Source organism: Rhinolophus sinicus, linkage group LG05, assembly GCF_036562045.2.
Source record: "Rhinolophus sinicus isolate RSC01 linkage group LG05, ASM3656204v1, whole genome shotgun sequence".
Lineage (NCBI taxonomy): Eukaryota > Metazoa > Chordata > Mammalia > Chiroptera > Rhinolophidae > Rhinolophus > Rhinolophus sinicus.
The window spans coordinates 51,068,452-51,092,367 of NC_133755.1; the positions used below are offsets into that span (position 1 = coordinate 51,068,452).

A 23,916-nucleotide genomic window follows, 5' to 3' on the forward strand; every position below is an offset into this window, starting at 1 on the left:
GCACGCCCAGCACACGCACGGATGCACACAGAGCACACCCAGAACACACATGGATGCACACAGAGCACATCCAGCACACACACGGATGCACACAGAGCATTCCCAGCACACGCACGGATGCACACAGAGCACACCTAGCACACACTCAGATGCACACAGAGCATACCCAGCACACGCACGGTTGCACACAGAGCACGCCCAGCACACGCACAGATGCACACAGAGCACGCCTAGGACACACACGGATGCACACAGATCATGCCCAGCATATGCACGGATGCACACAGAGCACACCCAGCACACACACGGATGCACACAGAGCACACCCAGCACACGCACGGATGCACACAGAGCACACCCAGCACATTCACAGATGCTCAGACAGAATATACCCAGATGCCCATGACTGTGCAGGGGGGAGCCCTGGGAGTTCACACACACACCCTGAAGGTGCAAAGATATACCTAGAATGTGTCTGTGGCTGGGTGTCCTAGAGGCCGAATCTCTTAGGAGTGCCAGGAGCAAGGACATGGTCTCAGGCAAAGTCAGCTTTGGCCTGAGCTGTGCCTTGGGGTGGGCACACCCTGGAGCACCATAGAATCAGCCTCACCTGGAGGCAAGGGAGCTGGGGGTTACACCTCTTAGCCATCAGTCAGTGGCTGGGGACTGCTGGGGTGGGCTGGGGCATGTACCCTCTCCAGGGAGCCTGCTTCCTTCAACATGGGCACTTCCTGGGAAAGGGGGCCACTGGAGCTGGTAGCTGCTGACTGTCCTGGCAGCTGGGAATGGGTGCAACTCATGACTACCCCAGCTGATAAAGAGGCCTGGCGGGCCCCGTCAGCATTCACCAGAGGACATGCACATGGCACACACACACATGCTCTTGGCTGTGCACAGATCCCCATGGGACACAGGAAGGTGCAGAGTGAGCTTCCCACAGACGTCCAGGCCCGCACGGCCTCAGTGCCCGCATCCCCTGGGTCTGTGTCCTTCCTCCCCAAGTGTACATTTGAATTTTGGTCCAAGAACCAGGCCTCTCCCAGTCCAGGAGTAGCCTTTGGCAGGACTCATGTCCCTTCCTCTCTTTGGGCACAGAGAATCTAGAGATGGCTGTTGCTGGGTCCAGGGAAAGGTTCTTGGGTAACAAGCTGTTCCTCGTGCCGTGAAGCAGACACACTCCATTCTCCAGGGGAGCCCCCAGGGGACAGAGCAAAGCCTTGCCAGGCAGCGAGCCTTACTTTCTCACAATCAGCATCCCTCCTAGACAGGGGCAAAGCTGGTCTCCAGGACTGGCACCCATCACTGAGCTCACGGCCCAGACCTGAGGCAGTGCCTGAGGGCAGTCATTCTCTCTTGGGAGCTGGAGAGCCAGGGGCTTCCAGGGCTCCCTCCAGACCTGGGAAGAGTCTCCTCAGAGGAAGAGCTGGGGGGGCGGGGCGGTCCCCTCCGTGGCTGACCTAGGCCCAGCCTTGAGGAGAAAAAGCTGGGGCTGGGAAATGAGATCTTCATTTTGCCTCTGAATTGCAGACCTACTTTCATTTTTAGAAGTTGGGATGTGAAGAAGAAAAAGGAAATGACAAGAAAACTTCAGATTCATGAAATCCACCCAAAATCCAACTAAACAAACAAACCTGAAGCCCAGTGTTTGCATCTCCACTTCAGTCTACCTTCCTTTTGTGGCTCCTTGGTTCTCCCCATAGCCTAGGGAGTATCTTCCCCTTCTGATAGTCTGACTCAAGAGCTCTTGTCACTGCAGAAGCTGCTCAGAGCACCCCCCCGGCCCCTCCTCCAGGCAGTCCTCCCAGGTTTTCCCATCTGGAGGGTGCTGGTGTGGGGTGGGTGGGGAATTGTGGAGGCCAGGAAGGGCGCAGGTGGAACCAAGCCCAGCACACCCTGCAAACCTGCCAGTGGCCTCTGAATCTGCCCTGTTCTCCTCGTAGCACAGGCAGGCGGAGGCAGAGGGTGAGGGCTGGGAGTACGCCTCGCTCTTTGGCTGGAAGTTCCACCTGGAGTACCGCAAAACAGATGCCTTCCGCCGCCGCCGCTGGCGCCGCCGCATGGAGCCCTTGGAGAAGACAGGACCTGCAGCTGTGTTTGCCCTTGAGGGAGCCCTGGTACGTAGGTCGCTGTGCCCGCTGAGCCTGGGTTGGGTGGGGTGCAGCTTGGGTTTCCAGGGCTGTTTAGGGCTGATGCAGGGGAGTTAGGGGCCCCAGGATAGAACTTTGGAAAGGACATTGGCCAGACATCCTGGCTTCAGTTCCTCTGGGGTTGCATGGGAAGAAAGTGGCCACCAGTCTCAGTGTCCTCCTATAATAGAACAACTCCTTTCTTGGCAATGGAAGACCAAGATGGGAGCCTTGGTCCTCTGATGGACTGACTTGTGACTGGAGCCGAGGGACTGAGTTCTTCTTGAAGAGGCTGGCTGGCTGAGATGGGCCGGGGAGGCTTTGACCTAGCCCATGGGAGCAGCTAGAGAGGCCTAGTGAGCCATGGGTGTCCTTGGTTGGACAGGAATCCTCCTGGGACAGAGGCCATTGCGTTGGCGTCCCAGGAAGTTTTGGGAGAGGTGTGCCTTCAAACCTGAGCCCCAGGCTGGCTGTCTTGTCCCAGTGCACTCTCTGGAGCCACTGGAACTGGGGTCAGCTCCGTTATCCAGGGTCTGCATGATCATGATGTGTTCCCCCAAAAGATGAGCAGGCCTTTCTGGAGAGCCTGAGAGGGGACTCAGGGCCAGGATATGGCCTGTTCCCTGCACTATTGGTCTGGGGATTCCTGGAGGTGGGAGTGACATGCCCAGGATGAGACACCCCCTCTGAAATCCAGCCACGCTGCCTGCCCCCCACCCCCAGGTGGGGGCTTTGGGTTGTGACCCTTGGGAGCAGGTCCCACCAGCTGTGTTGGCTGATGGAGTCTGAGTGTATTCACGTGCAGACAGCTATGCGTGTGTTTGCATGTACTCATGTGTGTGAGTATTTGGTCGGGTGAGGAGCCGTGGGGCTTAGCCCTGGGCTACATAAAGCTGGGTACACATGTGTGGGGGCAGAGCTGCTGGAAGGGCTGGGTGAGTACAGTGGGGCAGAGCTGGTGTTCTGTAACTCTCTTTGTCCTGTCAGAAAGGGCCTGGCTTGGGCACAGGGCAGGGCCTGCCAGTGGTTGTGTGGATCCAGCTGAGGGGTGGGGGGCATAAAGACTGTGGCAGACCTCAAAGTCAGGACCAGGTCTGAGGAGGCTGGCCGGGCACTCTAAGGAACTAGGACTTATTTTCATCAGGCAGAAAATCAACTCAAATACCTAAAGAAAGAAGAGGGATTTCAGTGCTCAGGTAGCTGGGAAGTGCCCAAGAGGTGAATGAGGCATAGGTCTGGCAGGAAATAGGGGTTCATTCACAGTGTCCCGGGACTCTGCGTTTCTGATTTGCTCTCCTGTGTTAGCCTCGTTCTCACACTGACTCGCTCTCCGTGGTGGCAAAGATGGCACCTGTGACCAAAGGCTGACATCATCTTTAGAGCCAGCAAATCCCTGCTGGATAAAATAGCACAGCCCTCCCGGCATCCTGTTTCCCTCAGAGCTGGAGACTGTGAGGACGGGGCAGAGCCGCCAGTCGCAGTCTGATGTGTGGCTGACTGGTTCTGCCTGGTCATGTGCCCACGCCAGCCCCTGAGCCTGAGGGTGAGGCATGGAGTGTTCTCATTGGTCCTCTTGGGTCAGGCCTCTTTTCTATGATTGACAGCACCGCCAGGTTGGGGAGAGGAGCATCTAAAGAGGGAATGAAAAATTCAAAACAACGCTGGGCAAAGAGCTACAGCGGGGAGCCAGTGTGGGTGTTGAGTGGAACGTGCTCTGGTCAGAGCTGGGTTCTGTGGCCATTAATCAAGGAGCCATGGCGGGTGGTTGAGAGGAAGAGCCTCCCATCAGGAGACCATTAGGAGCCTTGATTAGAGATCCAGGATGAGGTGACCATCTGGGATGGGAGCTGTGGGACCCGAGTGGAGGAATGTGGAGTGGCAGGGCTCAGGGAGGGAAGAGACAAATGGGCCTCAGAGGCTCCACTGCATGGACAGTGGGATGACTCCCTTCCGCAGGCCATGGGGAGGGGTGGGCCTGGGGCAGTGATGAGTTCATGGTTGGCCCTGGCAAGTCTGACACACGCGGTGAAGTGCTGTGTGAGAAAGACGGATCTGGTGGCTGTCTGCCAGGCGGCCCAGGGCAGGAAGCTGCCGGGCATGGGGGCCGCGCGTCTGCTGTGAGGTGAGTGGGCCAGGAGAGAGGGCACAAGGCCAGAGGGGCCTGGAGACACGTGGACAGAAGCATGGACGGTCTGGGGCTGGCCAGGATCGGGGGAAGAAGATGAGCAAGGCTGGGAGACCCACTGCCAGGCTTTCATGGCTTGGTGACTGGGAGAATGAAGTGGGTCGTTTCCCAGAAACAGAGAAACTAGTTCGTTTATTCTTTCTGTGGGAGAAAATGTGAGGGAGCATGGAAATCAAATGTCAAGTCAGCAGACCTGGGAAGGTGATGGATTGTGAGGCCAGTGTGATTCGCCTGTGATATGTGGAAGGAACCAACACAGCGAAGCCGTCTGTGTCTGGGGAGCTTTGCTGACTTAGAGAACCAGGGCAGACAGTGGATGGAGGGGCTGCACCCACAAACCTGGATGTGGAGGACACAGAGTTTTGGGAAGTCTTTAGGTATGGCCAGCATTTGGGGAGGGCCCTAGGCCTGTTTGACAGGAACTGTGTGACCATGCTGCACTGGAGTGAATTGAACCTCCATTGGCACCAACACACACACACATGCACACACACGTGCACACACACATGCACACATGCATACACATTCCCCTTCCATGGTCACCTTTCCACGCTTCCTGCTAGGATAAAAGTCAGCCTGGAGTCCTGTCCCTGAGCCTGCTGTCCCTTGTCCTGGGGTCTATTGACGCACAGCAAAGCACAGAGCCAAAATCCACCCTGCGTCATGGGGGCAGGTGGTTGAGTTTCCTGGGTGACAGGACCCAGCCACTGGTCCTTGATGCGTGTAGATTCGCTTGGTGGGAACACAGTAGGACAGGTGAGCTGAATGGCTCAGGTTTGGTTCCAATTCTCCTTCCTCTGCGCCCGTGCTGTGGACAAGTCCCTTATCCCTTTAGTGACTCTGTTACCTGCATCCTAGGGGTGTTATACGGATTAAGGACATGATGCCTGGAAAGAAGTGCTTGTCAGCCCTAAGGAACAAAGGAGCCTCTGGGCATCTTGTTAAAATGCAGACTCTCGATTTGGTGTCTGGGTGGGGCCTGAGAGTCTCCATTTCTAGGAAGCTTCCAAGTGACGCAATGCTGCTGGCCCAAGGACCGCCTCCAGGTAGCCAGGATATGACGTGCGTAGTCGTGAAGATGAGGGTGTGAGTGGTGGTCACATCGGGCCCTCCACTTGGATGCCGTCCTGAGAGAGGCCGGGTTTGTCCATTCTTGGCTGATGGTGTGTGGCCAGGGTCTTGGAGAGGGAGGCAGGGGAAGATGACACGTTGTCCTTGTTCCCTGATGGGAGAAAAGTGGTCTTTACTTCGAATGATCTCTGATCTGACGGTGGAGGCCTGGCCCATGAGGGACAGCTGTCTGACTAGGAAGAGAGACTTTCACACGTGAGTGCTAAGAAACCCAAAGAATTTGCATCTTTGAAGTGCAGGAGGGCAGAATAAAGTCATTCCAGAGTGACAGAGTCTAATGAGGGATGCTTTTTAGAGGACCACATTGGGAGGCAGAGCTTGGAGTCCAGGGACAGAATGCGGGTGGTGGCCAGGTGGCCTTCCTGGTAATTTGACATTTCTGGATGTCTGGGCCCAGGGGCCAGGCTTGTGGCGCCCCTTGCCTCCTACCACCCTTCCCCTGGCCCACGTGCTCACCAGCAAGCCGGGCCTCGCTTGCCAGCTTCCCCTCCTGAAGACGTCTCGCTGGAAGGCAGGCCCTGTCTGCTCATTAGCACGGGCAGCCTTTCCCTGAAACCTTCTGCCGGGGCCAAGCCTGGCTCCCTCCACGGAGCGGGAGGCCCTGGCTCCGTCTGCTAATCGTCTGCTGTCTCCATCGTGAGCATTATTTTATTTTCGTATTATTCTTTTTCCAGCTAATATCCTGGCATTCCCAAAGACACCGGGTTTCATAATCTCCCTGGCGTTCCCAGGGAGCTGGGAAGCGGAGCACAAAGCTGCTATTATAGCTCGTTCCATCCAGCCTCCCTCTCCTCGCCCCACACCCCGTGCTGCCGCCACCGCGGGCTCCCACCCAGTCACCCCCTCCAGACGCCACCGGCCTCTCTGGGAACTCTGGTGACGGCTGCCGGCTGCCGGGATGAGCTCACAGAATCCGTCCTGTCGCTCTTGCCCTGGGCCTGCCCTCCTCGCGCAAGGATTTTTCCAGAGCCATGTCTCTGTGCTTGGCCCTGACTGTCAGGCAGGGTTTTCCGAGATGATCCTGGGCAGGGAGGAGGAAAGGAGATGGAGACTCGGCAATTTGTTCTCATAGCCTTGGAGATTTTCAGAGCTGGAAGGAACTTCCATGTTTGAAAGGCGCTCTCCACCTGGCTATGGAGCCGTGGGAGCCTCTTGAAATTGCATGCAAATCTGTGGGTGTTTGTGTGTGACCTGTGTGTGCATGTGTGTCTGATGTGTAGGCACATGTGTGATGTGCACACACACACGATATGTGTGTAATGTATATGCACATGTGTGATACATATGTGCAAGTGTGTGCAATGTATATGATGTGTGCACATGTGTGATGTGCATATATGTGCAATGAGCGCACCTGTGTTTGTGATGGTGAATTCTGGTTTAAGGTCCATGGTTTTCTCCAATTCCAAAGGGAACCCAGGACCCCAAAGAATATAAGAATTACTAAAATCCATTTTACCATGTGCCAAAGACCAGGCTGAGAGCTTTATATGCATTGGGTCATTCTGGCCTCACAGTGACCCCGGAAGGCTGGATTCTATCATTATATCCATTTCATAGTTGGGGAGATTGAAGTTCAGAACTGCACTGTCCAATACGGTAGCCACTAGCCATATGTGGCTATTTAGATTTACATTTAAAGTAATTAAAATAAGAAAATTTAGTTCCCCAGTCACACTAGCCACATTTCCAATGCTCAACAGCTACACCTGGCTATCACTTTGGACAGTGCAATTATAGAAGAGTTCCATCATTCCAGAAAGTTCTGTTGGACAGCGCTGCTCTAATATTACTCTGAGCCCCTAATATTACCCCAGAAGAAGCTGGGGCATGAGAAGGGGTTTGCCCAGTGGCACAACATGAGTCAGTTCTCGAACCAAGGCCAGAACAGCGGCTCTCTGCCCTCCCTCCCCAGGTTACTCTCTCCACTCCTATTCGAGCACAATGTCCTCCCCCAGTGAGGGCCTTTGAGTGGGGTCCTAGGGAGGGCCCTTGGCACCTGGCTGGAGCCTTTGGCTGTGGGTATCACCCTCCTCATGTTGTAGCCAGGTAGCTTGGCCTCCCTGGAGCAGTTGGGCAGCTGGAGGGGAGCTGGTATGATGGCCCCCACCTAGGAAGCCGCCAATTGGTTGGCAGAGACCTGAGTCCTGACCTGAAGTGGCGAGGACCTACAGAGACAGGCATTCCAAGCCCCAGCCAGGAGGCAGGGAAGGGTAGCTGGGAGCCGGAAGTGCTGAGAGGGAGAAGCTGCAGGTGCCAGAAAGGAGTAATTTGAGATTTGAACTGTTTGAAAAGGAGGTCAGATGTGGGTGGGGAGGGGAAGGGCCATCTCCGGACCCGGATAGAGCCCTGCCAGGTATGGCATAGTTCCCAGGTGTGGTGCCCAGAGTGGCACTTTGAGCAACGGCAGCACCTGGGAGCTGAGAGGGCTTTGCCTCGTTAAGTAACCAAGGCCTATGGGGTGGTCTGCCTGAATTGGGAAGGGGCTCTGTGTGTCCTGGATTCTGTTTTTTGAATATGCTAATTGAACACCTGTTCTATACCTGGCATTGTGCTAGCAGGGCAGCTTAAGGGCTGGTTGGCCTCTCAAGCAGGAGTGTCCCTGCCCCTCCTGCTCCACTACATAGAAAGACAATTTGGGTAGTTACTCTAAATGTGCACACGCTAGGTCAGTTTAGCCCAAGGATGCTGATGTCTGGAGGGCTCAATTGTGTCTGTGTACTTGAGACAAAGTGCCAGCACACAGATGTGTGTGTATGTCACCGCTGTGTAGATGTGCTGGGTGCGCCATGTGTGTCGTTGTACATGTATGAGGGTCGACATCCACCATTGCTAAGGTGATCTTATAATTTATTGTCTGGACTGGGACACTATTGTCAGTCATGTTGGAAAACAGGTATAAGCTAGGGCCATTCCTGACCAAGTGGGACATACAGTTGTCCTAATTACAGAGGCATTCTGGCGTGGGATAAAACCTGCTAGAGTGTTCTCTGCAACCTCCACGTGCGGAGACGTGGAAACCCTAGAGGGACACATGCACACATACACACAGACGCACGCGCCAGCCCACACGTGGCACCGTGGATTCTCCAGGTTTCCTGATTCCACTCCCAGATCCCCAGGGGCTGGCCTGTAGTTTTGCAAGGAGTTTAGCAGCTGTTGCCAAGCCCTGGCTCCAGCTGTAAATTAAATGGGGTTGCACCCTTGCCTGCTATTCCACTTAAGGTTGCAATCAGCCCCGATTAGGAAGGGAGGTCTGTGTTCCTGAGTTTTCTCTTTTAAAGTGTTCTCCTCCTCTGGCCTGGCCTGCTGGCCTGTGTGGGGTTTCCCTGGAAGCTGAGGCTGGGGCAGCCGGGGCAGTGATGTGTGGGCCCTGGGCTCCCCAAGGCCCTGACTTGGCACTCGGCTCCGTCCTGCCCCAGAACCCTGCTCAGGTGCTGAGTTCTATGGGGAAGCAGGAGCTGGGAAGAGCCCCGAGGGGTTTCTGGGAGACCCCTGGCTCTGCCAGCTAATTTGCTGTGCCACCCTAAGGAAGACTTTAACTTCTCTGGGCCCTAGTTTTCTCACTTACCAGATAGGAGTGATAACAACACAACAAAAATAATCTCTCCATATAGAGCAGGGGTCAGCAAACCATGCCCACAAGTCAAATCAAGCCCTGTGCCCATTTGTGCAAATAGGGCTTCATTGGCACAGCCATGCTCGTTCATGTGTGTGTTATTTGTGGCTGCTGTCCTGCTCTAGTGGCAGCTGAGTGGTCGCAAAGGCCACAGTATTTACTCTCTGGCCCTTTATGGACAAAGTTTGCCATCTGTTCTAGAGCACGTACCATGAGTCAGGCACTGCACTCTTCCCTGTTCATGTATCATCTCACTTAACCCTCCCAGCTATCCTAAGAGATGTGTTTTATTAGCACTCCCATTTTACAGGCAAGCAAACTGAGGCACAGAGAAGACAAGTAATAATTATTCTAGCTGTGCTTCCTCACATGAGTATTGTGAAAAGTCTTATGGATAATGATGAAGCCGTGCAGAGTTTGTAGCACTCTACCCTACATCGCCGTGTGTTCTCTGGATGTCCCAGCACATCCCATAGTGAAGAAGAGATCCTGGCAGGTCACCCTCAAGCTGTGTTGGCCAATATTTGACAATTGGTCTCCCGAAAAAAAAATCCAGAAAACAAATCCCACCCTGGTTTGTAGCACTTGCTGATTTCCAGGGTGTAAATATCTCTGCCATGGCCGATTCAAGCCAGCAATGTGACATCATGAACGTGGGGATGGGAAGAGCGTGGCAGTGGCACGTCGTACGCAGTATGTCCACCCCCCCATACACTATACGTAAATAACTTCAGGAACAGGGTAACAGTAAAAGGTAGCAAAATAATTAGGAAGTGATGAGTTGAGTTTGAATATTTATCACCTTTGTTTTTTGAATTAATTTCTGTAGTTGTAAATTTATATGATTTAATTTTTTCAAATGGCTGTGTTTAAACACTGGCTTGTAAAATGGCTGAAAATTTAATGATCTGTTCTCATGAGCCATATGAGTCGGCTCCAGCACCTGCTGCTCTCAGCAGGGGCCAGGGGCGGCTCCCCAATCCTGCTTACAGAAGTAAAGGGATGGGGGTCCTTCGAATAGTAGCTCCCCTGCTCTTTGAGTCCATCATGCATAGGAATTGAGTTCTCTTCGTAAAGTGAGGAGGGCAGCTGGCCCCCCACACCTATCCTCTTGACCCTGCTAGGGAAGGGGGTGCCCTGATGGGCCCCCAAGATACCTTGGAGGCTCTGTTGTTTCCTTTCTGACCACCATGGTGTGGCTCCTGTGGCTCTGTCCCCGCCTGCTCAGCCTGTCCTTTTGCTGCATCCACATCTGCTTTTGCTCCTTCTGCCTCTACTTTACAGATCCTGATTCAGACACGGGGCAGTGTGCCATTACCAGAGGGAGGAGGGGTGTGTGTGTGTGTGTGTGTGTGTGTGTGTGTGTGTGTGTGTGTGTGAGATAGACAACCTGTGGCGCAGAAGGAATCTCAGACATGCTAGCAGTCTTGTGCTGGTCTTGGGTCCAATTTAGGCAGGTCAAGGAGTCCCCTTCATAGAGTGCTTGATTTCTCAGCTTCCCTACCTCTTTCTTCCCAGTGCAGTGGCCACACTGAGGTCTTGGGGGCATCAGCGCTCAGCAGAGTAAGGTGGGCTTGGCTGCTAGCTCTGGGGACCCCTGGGGAAGCCCCACAGCATCTGGGAGGGAGAGAGTTCCTCACACATCTAAGCTCAGGCTCCCCCAGGGAGCCGTGGCTGCCAGCTGGGCAGCAGCAGTTGGAGGCTACCCAGTCCCCTGGGCGAGCGGCAGGATGCTTTCCACAGCTAGCCCCAAGATGGAGTGCGTGGCCGCAGACCGCGTGGCTGCCAGCCCCAGCCTGGGAGTCTCACTGACATGAGCTATGGAGGCAGGAATGTGACTGTGGGAAACCCAATGCCCTGGGCCTGGCCCTGAGGCTGGGGAACAGTGAGCACGTGGAGTGGGAATGAAGGGAGGATGGGTAGAAACCAGAGCATCAGCCACCCCTGCAGCCTGGTTCTGCCCGGGGCTCCGAGTGAGAGCAGAAGGCAGCCACCCTCCCTCTGCTGGCCTTGCCTCCCGCTCTTCCCAACTCGCCCCTCTAGCCAAGCCTTTCTGCTAAGCTTGAGGGCAGGCCTCCAGCCTGCTGCTGTGCTCCCTGTTTCAGCACTCTTCCTCTGGCCCCTCCTCCAGGAAGCCTTCCTGAATGGGACCTTCCAAGGGCCCACCCTGTTCCATTTTACTCCACAGACAGCCCCACCCCCGGGGTGCAGTGAATTTACATCACTTGTGCTTTCTGTACTCAGACTCTCAGCCTCCCGAGGGTGGGAGGCCCTGCTGTCTGATGCACACTTTCCTATCCCTTCCCCTGGGACCTTAGGCCTGAGAGAGTGCTATACACCTGGCTTAGGGTGGGGAATAGTGCTTCATATGATAAGGTTTTAATGGATACCTGCTAAATGCTAGACACTGGGCTGGGTGCAGGGGATAAAGGAGTACGCATGCCTCGCCTCTCCACATGGAGAGATGGACGCAGGACAAAAGCTAGGAGAGGCTGGGCAGGGGCCAGTGATACAGGCAAGGCAGGCATTGCGTTGTCTAAGCCTCAGTGACTCAGCTGAAGGAAGAGCTCAGGTTCGCTCATTGGGGAGAGCATTCCAGATGGAGAGAACTGCCTGCAGGCAAAGGTCCTGTGGAGGAGGGAAGGTGATAGATTCCAAGTTTACAGAAAGCTGGAAGGCAAGGAGTAAGGGGGCGGAGGATATTAACATGAGACTGGAGAGATCAAAGAGTTAAACTGGTACCACTAGCATTTACTGAGTGCCAGGTACCTGCGGAGGGCAATGGGCACATTTTATTGAATTTTTATCAGTGGTTCTCAACCAGGGGCAATTTCTGATGATGTTTTTGGTGGTTACAGCAGAGGGGTGGGAGGTGCTATGGACATCTACAGGGCAGAGGCTCCAAATGCTGCTAAACAGCCACCAATGCACAGGGCAGCCCCACAGCAAAGAATTATCTGGCCCAAAATGTCAATAGTTCCAAGGGTGAAAATCCCTGCATTTTTAATAGTCCTGCACAATGGGTGTTACCGTGATTACCACTTCATAATAGGGAGCCGGAGTTTCAGGAATTGGGCTTCTCTGTGGCACCCCAGCTCCCTTTCCCTGACCCACACTGTGAGTTCCAGGCAAGCTCCTTCCCCTCCCCCCTTCCTGGTACCCAACATGGAGTCTGATGCCCAGGGAATGGTACCCTGGACATTCTCTACGTCGGAGCTTCAGGGTCTGTGAAATGAATGGGTCACCTTGATTTTCTGCCCTGTGCACATGAAATGGTGCTACCCATTGCAAGTTTAGGTATCTGCAGGCGTCTCTTGTCATGCAGTAATTCAGTTGCCCTGCCTTTGCATGCCATAGTTTCCTTGTCTCTAAAAGGAAGGCAGTAACAGTCCCCGTCTGGAAGGTGTGGTTACGATTCAGCTCCTTGTTCTCAGCGTTTAGGAGAATCGCTGCACGTGTTACGTGCCACGTAGTTGGGAGCGTGACTGTTAAAGATGGCAAACCCGTGTCCGTCACGCTGCATCTCACTTACATCCTCTTCTCCCCACTGTCTGCCTCATTGCTTTCTTGGGGATCCTTCCCTCAAGTTAGGCTTAACCCTCAGAAAGTTCCTTTAGCCCCAAACAATTCCCTCCAGAAAAAGGGTGATTGTGTGACGAGAGAGGCACTTACAGACATGAGGGGCTCAACTTGGATTTTATTCATTGATTCAGTAAATATTTACCGAGGGCCTCCCTGTGCCAGGCACTGTTGTAGGTTCTGGGGACACAGCAGTGGCCTCATGGAGCCCACATGCTAAGGGGTGAGGTAGACAATCAACAAAAACATTAACAATCAAGTGTCTGGGGTAACAAGTGCCATGATGAAAATAAAGCCACATAAGAGGGTAGAGTGTGACACTGCAGGGTACGTGTGAGTGTGTGTTTGTGTATGTGGGGATGTGTGTGGGTGGGGCAGGATGTGTGTGTGTGATGCGTGTGGGGTCAGGGGGTGAGTGTGTCTTGGGGTGGGGTGTGTGAGCGTGTGGGGGGATGTGAGTGTGTGTATTTCAATGTGATTTTGACCGTTGGTCAGGGAAGGCCTCTCTAGGGAGTTGACATTTCATGTCTCCACAAACAGTAATATTCATTTTCCAACTTGAATGTGGGACCGATCTGGCACAAAGTAGGTGTTCAATAAACACGAGTGTCACAGGGAAGGACTGATGGGAGGGAGATGCTTTCCACAAGCTCCTGAATCAGGTTTTCACCAGGCCTCATTGTTTACTTGAGAGAAATTCCCAGCGTGGGAGCCCTGCACATACATCCACACGTGAAAACGACCACGTGCTTCAAAGTGAAGAAAGCGCGACATTGGGTTATCTGTGTTAATGCATAGCCTAGCCTCTGATCCGGTTGATGGGCTGGCCTTTGTCATCAGCTCTCCCCAGAGTTTATACAATTGTTCTCACTTGAGGCAAGTGCTCATTTGTTCGTTCATTCTTTCACTCATTCTCCAGTTATTTATTGAGCATCTGCTGTGTGTGAGGTGTTCTGGTCATATGATGGAAACCTCAGCGAGCTCTCAGTGGGAAGGGCAGATAGGTAAACAGGGATCTACAATGGGGGGTGGTAGGTGCAGTAAGGGGACATTCAGGCACTGTGGGAGCCCATGGGAGGGGTGCCTAACTCATCCTTGTAGAATAACCTTGAAAATAAGACTGGACATCTGAGGAAAAAGCCAGGGGAAGCATGGGACAGAGAAACCTACATGTAGGAGGCACAGAAGCAAGAAAGGGGACCCCGGAGGGTTCCAGCAGGTTTGAACATGGAAGCCAGCAGGGGTGTGGGTGTTTGGGAGTGTCCTGACTCTTGGAGATTCGATTCAGAGGCCATCGCTAGGCTGGGAGGGAGACCTGCCCCCGCCTGCCCCCGCGCTCTGTGCTCAGCGTCTGAAGGGAATGTTTGGAGAGCTCAGGTTCCCCTGGGAGGATCAGAGGATAGAAAGGTATTGTCCAGCTGTGAGGGTGGAATTCTGCCCCTGGTAGGAACCTGCTTAGTGGGTGTCCCTCAGCCCAGCTCCCGGTTCTCTCTGCTTCTTCCCAACAAGCCCCGTCGGTCTCTGTGAGATAGAGGGAGAAAGGAAGGAGGAGGCAGGTCCACACTTGGCAGTGCGTGGGGGTGGGACGGCAGAGGGCCTGTGCAGCAGGGAGGTGGAAGGAGGCTATGGGCCCCTCCTCTGGAGGCAGGACAGGTGAAGGAACCCTGGCAGTGAGGGGCCTTCCTGGAGGGAACGCTGGCTCCTCCCTCTGAAGGATGGTTATTCTCAGTGCCAGGGCCTGCTGTGGGCCAGACCCAGAGCTAGGCCGGAGATACCTGGCTCCAGCCTTTGTGGAAATCCCAAGGAGGGGGACACCTTTCCTACTTACAGGCGGCGGCCCTGCCCTTGGACAGAGACCCAGAAAGTACTGCCAAAGCCCCAGGCAGAGGCCTTGGGTGGGAGTGGTGCTGACGGGAGGCGGCTAGGGGAGGCCATCTAGAGGAGGTGTGAGGTGAGTGGGGATGTGCCCTGGCAGTGGTCCGCAAGCAGGGAGGTCCCTGTGGCACCCGGAGGGAGAGAAGGAATTCTGGGGCCTGTGGGAGGCAGTGGCTCCCTGTGCTGTCCCAGCACCCTACGTGTGTGTGTGTGTGTGTGTGTGTGTGTGTGGCACATGTGTGTTGCTGGACAGAGGTGAAAGGGCTATGGAGTCCTGGACCTTCCACCCTGCCACCAGCTGAACCCCCCTCGCCCCTCACCCAGTGCACTGAGCTGCCTGCGCTATGCGTTGTTGCACCCGGGGGCTGGCCAAGCCATTTCCAGCGTCCTGATCTGCTTTCCTTGGCGTGCCTGCCCCTCACGCCTGGGGTGGCCTGCTGGGCCCCCCAGGTCCAGCCCTCTGTGCAGCTTCTCAGACCCTGAAACTGGGAGCTATTAGCTGCTGGACTTGGTGCGTGCTCTGGCGGGATGCCAGTACAACACAGCCACGCCAAATGCCTTTCCTGGTGGGAACCCAGGACGCCTGGGGTCCACACCTGCCGGAGAGGGAGGATTCAGGCATGGTGGCCTCGGGTTCTGTCTGTAGTACCCTTCCTTGTCTGTAGTATGACACACCTCCCTGTTATTCTGCGTGTGTGTGTGTGTGTGTGTGTGTTTTGAGAGACTGATTACTTGATTGATTGATTTTGATTTCTGCCCAGGGCTGTGGCTCCTGAAATGTCCATTTTTCCAGCTCCTGGAATAATTTTGAACAAATGTATGAATACCACCCCTGAACACAATTGCTAACTTCATAGTTTATGACTTACCTTCCCCTGCTCTGCCTGTGCCTTATTTCTCTCATAAGGTCATCCATAGCAAACATTTATTGAGTATTTATTATGTACCAGGTGGTGTGCTGAAAACAACATGTAATTTGTCTCCTTAATAATCACAGCAACTCTCTGAGATAGATACTATAGAATTATCCCAAAATTACAGAGAAACTGGTTCAGAGAGGTTAAGCAACCCGCCCAAAGTCACACAGCTAGTAAATGGGAGGGCCAGAATTGGAGCCCAAGTAATCTGGTTGTAGAGCTTGTGTTGAAGTTGTGGCCAAAGCAAGGGAGTCACTGCATCTCCCTGTCAGAGGGGGGGCTGTCCTCTCATGGGAGCCAGAGCCTGCCTGGTTATATAGTAGGACCTTGGTGAGTCCCCTGAGAGAGCAGATGAACATGTCTTTCCTACACGTATGTGTTACGGGCCCTTTTGTGGGAATGGAGCCGAGGAAAATCGGCTGACCTTTAGGATGCATTTCTTTGTTGACTCAGAGTGACCAGGGAAAGACTGGGACAGTCGGTGGCACTTCTGGTTAGGGAACAGCATGAGCCTGCGATGGGAGCAGGTGTGAGTCTGGGCCAGCTTTAAGGAGTGTGGCTGCCTGAAGCTGAGGGCTGGGTTTGAGGGAAGTAAGCCCTGTTGTTCTTGGGGATGATAGGGCGGGTCACCGAGGGTCTGCCCAGGACCCTTTGGGTAGCAAGAGCCACCAAAGGATTTGGACTGGGGATCCAAGTGGTGACTGAGTAATGACACTGTTCTGGCTCTAGGTGTGGGCGGGTCAGAAGTGGGAGGAGTGGCATCCAGGAGGCTTCTTGGACAAGGGGTCTGGGGCTAGGCCCTGAGGGTGGGCAGGGTTTGGAGGGGAGGGACACAGAAGTGGCCATGCCCATTGTATTTGGAAGCACAGGGGGACTGTGTAGCTCCAGGGTCCTGGGAGAGGCCGAGTCCTGTGAAATGGCGGCAGCCAGGTGGGGTCTGGGTAGCCCAGCAGAAAGGCCCTGGGAAGTCGCCATTCTGGGAGGGCTTAGGCGGGATGAACAGGCCGTACAAAGGGAGGTCGGGGTTATTTTTCAAGGGTGTGTGTACTTGTGTATTGGGAAGAGGGACTGGGCAAGCGAATGGGGCAGGTCACTATATGGGGAAAGGGGAGAGGGACTTGGAGAAATCTGAGTGGCAGCAGAGGGAGTGGACCGCATGCAAGTGCTGTCCAGCTCTCCCCAGCCCATCTGCTGGGCTCCTGATATGAGAGGCTGATGGGCCTGGGGTTATAGAAAGCCAAATCTGGGAAGCTGGGCTGCAGTGTGCATGGAGCATTTCCTACGTTTATGGGGGCCCTGGTCCCTACTGGGTTTCTACTGGGTCCCCAAGACCCCAAACCATACAGGACCCCACTGAGGGGCCGCAGTGTGGCAGAGGTGGCAGTGAGGGGATCGGCGCAGCAGGGAGGTGGGCATCTGGTCCAGGGAAGGTGGTTAGAGCCGAGTGCTAATAAGGAAAAGGAGGGGAGTGAGGGTCTAGCTTTATGCACAGTAATCTGACAGGCTGGCTCTGAGTCTGAGTGTAGACCTAGCTCACCTCCCGCTCCTGTCCCTGAGCCTGGGGACCCAGCTCGGGGCCTGTGTATCCCGGGCATCAGCACTGGCTCCAGGCACACAGGGATGGGCAAAGATGCCAGACTGGGTCCTCCAGACCTTGGCGCCTCTTAACTCATCCCAATGGGCAGATCACCACTGGGTTTCCCCCGGAGATACTTCAGGTCCTTCCTCCTAGCAAACTCCAACCTCTTGGGCTAGAATAAGTCAAACTTCCATTCTGGCCTGGTCTCCACCAGAAAGGGAGGAGAATTTTCCTTGGGACTTGGCATTGGAGTCTGTGGACTGCAGGAGAGGGGAGCTGCCCTAGAGTGATGGTAGAGGCTGATGGCCCAGCTCTCAGCAGCTGAGGAGCAGTATCTAGAGGTCTCCCAACCCTGGGACCTGACTCTCTGGGACCGGTCTCCCTGTCAGCCCCAGGCTCAGGGTAGGATCTGCCCTGACCAGCTCTGTGTCTCTAGGGCGGCGTGGTGGACGACAAGAGTGAGGATTCCACCTCCATTTCCACCTTGAGCTTTGGTGTGAACAGACCCACGATTTCCTGCATCTTCGACTGTAAGTGATATTGGGAGGTGTCTGTTGGGTGATGTGGACAGGTGTGTAACCTTCCGCTGCTGTTTGTATGGGGCTATATGGTCAGGTGTCTATGTGGGGCTGTGGAGAACTGAGTCTGTGTGCTTTTTGGTGAGTCAGTGTGTTTTGGTGTGTGTGTGTCTGTGTGTGTGTGTGTGTGTGTGCATGCCTGTCTATGTGTGTTGTGTGTGTCAACTCTAAGCTTCAAATCAGGCATTCAAGGCCGTGTGAATTCTGGCTCCCCCATCATCTGACCTCTCCTTCTCCTCGTCTTCCACCCTCTGCCCCCCAGCGCTCACCAGGCACAAGGGCATATCACTTAGGTGTCCACCTTTGAGCTTTGGTCTGTTGTGACCCTGTGAGGGGCTCACTCCTGCAGAGTGTGACATGTGTTATTTCTATTGTTCAGCCCTTCTGTCTTCTGCCCTTCCTAGGGGCAGACTCCACTCTCCCCTCTAGCTCCAGCTCTTAGCCAACCCCAGCCCATCACTTGGAATCTCTGTTTTTCACTCGGTACAGATGGGAACCGCTACCACCTACGCTGCTACATGTACCAGGCCCGGGACCTGCCTGCGATGGACAAGGATTCTTTTTCTGGTAGGTGGGAGAAGGGAGAAAAGCCAGGGACCGGGGACTCAGCTGGGAACTGAGCCATTGGGCCTCTGGACCACAGGGAACGCAGCCCAGGGCGTCTCCTGCAGGTGGGCTGTGTTTGCAGGCTTTGTGGAGGTGACTGTTGTTGCCACGGTCACTGTGGCTTCCCAGTTGTCAGGTGGCTTGCTTGACCCTTCTGTAGGGTGTGGCTTTACTGACCATCCCCTCCTCCTACAAACGTCTCTGGCCTTGGTCCCCGAAACACCCTCTTTCCTGGGTCCTCTGCAGCCTCCTACTGCTCTGCCTGCTGTTCTACTCCTCAGGTGCATCACTGCCCCCTAAGCCTGATGTTCCCAAGAGTCTGTCTGTGTGCTCTTCTCTGGGTACTGGGGTTCCCCCCAGCTTCAGTGACCACTCATGTTAGGGAAGCTTCTAAGCCTTTAGTTCCTGGGAGCCCCTTATGTCCAGCCACACCTTAGGTATCTCCCACTGGATGCTTCACAGTTCATTCTGTTCAAACTGAACTTTTTGTGACACCTCCCCTCCCCCCACCCGTCACATACCATCTGGGCCTTCTCTGCATGTCCCCCCTTGGTCCTGCTGTCATATCCGCATGTGCTATTACCTATCAGTCACCCAGTCTGGTCGATTCTGGCTCCTGAATCTCTCTTGGAGATTTCACTAGGAATTGGCTTTGCCCCTTCGTATCTGGACCCTTTGGTCATCTCCTGGCCTCCTTGCTACTTTCCGCACTGCCCCAGACAGATCTGCTCATGTCACTCCCCCAGTTTCAGACAGAGACACTGACGGATAAATGCTCAGCTCTTCAGCCTGGCAGACATCTCCTTTGTGATCTGACCCCTGTGGATCTTGCCAGTTTCACCATTCTCTAATCCCCCCCATCCACTGGCTCTGGCCCCACCAACTTTTGTCAACATTTGTTGAGCTCTTCCATATCGTTGGCCTTTTTACTTAGTGTTCTCTGTGCCTAGAATGCCTCCCCTCCCTATTTTTAACCTAGTGAACTCCTACTCATCCTGCAAGACCCAGCCTAGATGCCCTCTGACCCTTCCCCAAGCTGAGCTGGTTGCTTCTTCTTCAGTGCTTGGCTGGCACTTCACCAGCACCTCTCTCAGAGCCCTGACCCAATGCATAGATCAATTGCCATCTATCTCTGCCACATGCTTCCCACTATGACTGAGCTCCTCCAGGAAGGGGCCTTATCTTACCCTTGAACCTGCAGCAATTGATATCTAAAGAACTAACACTTACTGAGTGCTCCCGGTGAGCCCATGTGCTTTACTGACATTATTTCATGTGACCCTTACAACTCTCCTATGAAGTAGGTATTTAACATCCCCATTTTACAGATAAAGAAACCGAAACACAGCTTAACTCAATTGTTTGAGTTTAAAATAGCTGACAGGTGATAGATATATCATCCTCCAAATGCTTGAGTGGAACTGAGTTCACAGAATGTGGCTGCAGCTTTTAGCCATCTGCCTGTCCTCCTTCCCAGCCCCCTCCATTCTCCACGTGGGGACCACTCTGGTTCCTCCTCCCCAGCAGATGTGCTTTTCCACATTCCTCTCCTCTTAGGGACCTGTTCTCCAGCCGTGTGCAGCCAGGCGCAGGGTGGAGGCTCTGTGGTTTAGGGCCAGGGTCCCTAGAGCACCCTCTGCAAAGCATATGCAAAACCAGCATGCAAGGATTGGCAGGCCAGGGGCTGCTATCTGCAGCTGCAACTTCCTGGGAAACTGCCAGGAGGCTTTCTGACACTTAGAACGTACTCTGAGAAAAAAAATAAGTGGACTAATTCACAACCTTGTTTCCTCTTCCTTTGGGGGAGGGTGGGAGACGTGGGGGTGCAGGCGGCATGTTTGTGTGGGGTGGGTGGTGAGGTGGAGCCTGGGTGGAAAGCCCCTGGCCTCTCTGGGCCAGGCTGGCGGGTGACCCTATGGGGAGGGAACTTCTCCAAGGAACCCATGCTCAGAGTCAGTGTGCACCTCTGGGGACTGTGCCTGCTCCAGCCTGACGCGGGCCTGCAGAGACGTCACACTTTCCATCCTGACCCCACCCCCTCCCCCAAATAAACATCCCTTGAGCGTTGAGGGCACTGCCCAGGGCTTCCTCAGAGGCCACTGGCTTCTGAATGAAAGGCCTGATTGAGCAGCTGCTGGAAAGGAAAACAGCAGCCAACACGGGTGAACCTATAAAACCCAGAGTGTTTATTTTCACTCCCAAACCCTAAACCAAAGCAATTTCTCCCCTGGAACTGACCCTGGGGCGGCTGGCGGCCGGAGTCTGTGCATGGCCACCGGCTGGCATTTCTCAGAGGAAACTCATGTGTGAATCCAGAATGTCTGGGGCCAGGGAGGGTTGAGCACAGTCTCGCTAGTCTCATGGTCTAGCTTCCCTGCTGGGGGTCAGGGGCAGAGAGGGCTTTCCTCCGGAAGGAAGCGCTCTGTCAGCTCCGCCGACCTGGGGTGCTCCGGGCCTTTCCTCATGGTGGTGGCTCCCGTGGCTCCGAGCTGTGTTCTCCGCTTGTCCTCTCTATGGTGGGCCTTGGGGCTGCCCAGAGACTGGGGCTGGTCTGCTTCCTTCTCCCTGGCTGGGGACTTGGGGAAACACTCAGGAATTGCCCGGGAAACATTTGTTGAATAATATTAAACTCAGTCAGGAAAGGGAGTCTTGTGGAGGTACTGATGTCGAAGCTGCCCGAGGATGTCGCCTGGGGTGGGTTCAAGTGTGTGGCCAGCAGAGTTCTCTGGACCCCTGGAGGGAGTGTGGTTATGAGTCTGTGTGGCCTGCGTAGCGATTCGGCATAAGAAATATAAAATGATACTTAATTCAAACGACTTCTCTTTGATATCGGGCCGGGGTTGCGACTGCTTGGTGAGCGTCTGGAGAAGGCGCTGGTTTACTTTGAATGGAAAAAATGCTACTTGAGAGGACTTAGAAATCACGTGTCCTCAGCACCATATCTAATGGGCGGCATCACTTCCCTGAAGCTGCTCTGATATTTCTCAAAGGGAATCAGGGAGGCCACCATCTGCTCTGCCAAATGATTCCCCAGGGAATTCTGCTTTGCGCCCCCCCCCCCCAGCTGGGCACCTAAACTGCTGTGGTTTGAGGGTACCATCATCTCTGCTTACAGAGCTGCCACCAACACCAACCACCCTTGGGCAGTTCTGTGGTAAGGTCACTACATTCCAGAGGATGCCCCTTGGCATGAGAAACCCAGAGACACATCTTTGAAAGAGTCTCACAGGTCAGTGGGCTCAGGGAGCCTGACCTGGTGAATGGGGAGTAGATCAGATGCCGTGTTAATTATAGGAGTGGGGTATCTGTCGAGAAAGCGGAAGGTCCTGCCCTCTTTGTTGGCCTCATGATTCCTGGGAGGGGAAAGCTGTGCCAGTTGGGTGTTGCTGCTAAGCCAGGCTACAATGTGGGTCACCCCACAGCTGAGGTTACCTCTGTAGGGACCAGTGCTTTAGTGTTCCCCCAGATCGAGACTCTGTCCTGGCTGGGGTTGGGGCATTCTTGCTGTTGGACTTCCCGTGTCTGGACTCCTGTCAGGGCCGAACCCCTCGTTTGAAGCACAGCTTTTTGTTAAGACTGGCTCTGGTTGGGGGACTTTTCCCGTTGAGCTTAAGGAGCTGTTTACCAAAGTGCATTGGAGGCTTGTGAAATGCTCCACTTAACAAGGGTTCCTGAAGAAGAGAAACTGGGAAACACTGCTCACCTAGAGATTTACAGTGTTCAGTGGCATTGAGAGGCTCTGAGGTGGCTGCAGAAAAAGGAGGCTGTTTGATTGTTTAAGCACTCATTAGCTGCCCAGAGAACGCACGTTTCAAAGAACATCTTTTGGGAATCACTGGTCTACAGGATTCTGTCCAAATTGCTGAGTATGAATTCAGGACCGTTTACGATCAGCCCACCTCCTCCTTGGTCCTCTGTGCCCAATGCCCTGGATGCTTCCTTGCTGTTTCCCAAACGCTTGTGATCTTTGGTGCCTTTGCTGGTCCGTGCTGCATGCCCAGGCACCCTCTTTTCTTTGGTCTGCCTTGGTTACCTCCATGTTCTTCAGACACAGGGTAGGAGGCCTCCTTTCGGAAGACTTGGTGCCACTAGGTTACACTGGGCACTCCCCACGCCTGGCACCTCATACCGTCGACTATTAATTTGCACATCCCCTTCCATTATAACTGTTGTTTAGTTACCACTTCCAACCAGTAGTCATAGTCTTAAGAGCCTGGATCTTGTCTCATTCATCTTCATATTCCTCGCACCACGCTTACCTACCACATGCTGGGCAGTCAATAACTGTATATTGAATGAATGATGGATTACAAATAATGCTAGAGTGAACATCTTTGTACATACAGCTTTTTGGTTAATTTGGATGACTCCCAGGAATATGGGAAATAGGGTATAAACAGTTTTATGTTTTCCCGGGCATACTGCCCAATTGCTTTCTTGAAGGGTTGCTGAATGGCGTCCAGCAATAAAGGAGAGTACCGATTTCATCAAATATTTGCCAACACTGGGTTTTCTAATTCTAAATAATTTTTTCTTAATTTTATAGGAAAAATATTGCTGCATTACCTTATTAGTGATCTAGTCCACTGTCTCTTAAGGACCCCTTTCCTGTGAGTGTGGCATGGCAGAAGGAGCATTGCACTAGGAGTCACAGTCTCTAGTCCTGGCCATGTGTGAGCGTGGGCTAGTGACTTAGTCTTCTGGGGCAAAGCTCCCTCCTCTGACAAGTGGGATGACGCTGCCTGCCCTGTCCCCTGTTCCGGTGGTCTGAGCTGGTTGGTGGGAGGCCCATGAGCAAAGCTTAGTGTACTCTGATTGCAGAAGTGTCCTCCTTGGAGCTCCAGGAAGCTCTGAGCAGCAGAGCTTGGGTGCAGGGCTCCAGGTCCAGCCAACAAATCACTTCCTGGGGCCTCTCATGGTGATAGAGTCCAGGAGAACCTTCTGTGATGGCTGGAGCTTCCGAGGATAGCTCGTGGTCCTCAGGGAGCTGCAGTCCAGTCACATTCCGCCTCAGCTCGGGGTGTGCTCTGTATGGCTTGGAGGGTGAGGCATGAGAGCCCATCTGCCCCCTCCTGGGGAGTGGCTCTGGGGAGCGCTCTGGGTGGGGGCAGACAGGGAAGAGCTGGCCCCTCACCTTCCTTCTACCTCTCCTTGGGATCAGCTATTCCCTGCTCTTGGCTTTCCTGGAAGAGGGATGTGTCTGTGCATCTGTCTGGCTTTCCTTCATCTGACCACCTTGCCTCAGCAACACCCACCCCCACTTGTTTTTTTTTTTTGGAGGGGCTGGCCCCTGTGTGGGGAGAGGCCAGGCCCCAGCACACAGTAGCCCAGTGTCTGAGGCCCCAGGCCTCCAGGCCTGCTCTTTACAATGCCTTTGTTGTGTGTTTTTTCCTCCCATGGGCGGGTGGGGCACGTGTGTGGGTCTGGGTGATTTTTGTTTGAAAGCCACCCCTCCCCGTCCCCCTGCGCTGAGCTCATTGCCTGCACTGATGGGGCTGCTGGAAGGAGTCTGCCTGCTCAGGGGCCAGCGTGGGGGGTGCTGCCAACACCAATACAGTGTGCACAGCCGCTACAATGTGCAATTGTGATCTTTGTGTAAACGTGGTCGGTCTGGGGCTCGCGCGCTTATAAAAATAAAGCGTTGGGGAGCATGGGGGGTGGGAACAAAAGGGGCTTTTTCGCCGGCTCTCTAATATGGTTTTATTTATCGGAACGCTCCCT

General features: G+C 54.1%; 1 protein-coding gene across 24 annotated transcripts in view; it reads left to right on the top strand.

The window, feature by feature from the left end:
• DYSF (dysferlin) overlaps positions 1–23,916 on the top strand; it is a 201,104-nt gene that overhangs the window by 103,297 nt on the left and 73,891 nt on the right. For all 24 annotated transcript variants that reach the window (XM_019718953.2, XM_074332153.1, XM_074332151.1 and 21 more), the window contains 3 exons: positions 1,941–2,114; positions 17,448–17,541; positions 18,079–18,156. In XM_019718953.2, coding sequence (XP_019574512.2) covers positions 1,941–2,114; positions 17,448–17,541; positions 18,079–18,156 — 346 coding nt within the window. The remainder of the gene's footprint in view (positions 1–1,940; positions 2,115–17,447; positions 17,542–18,078; positions 18,157–23,916) is intronic.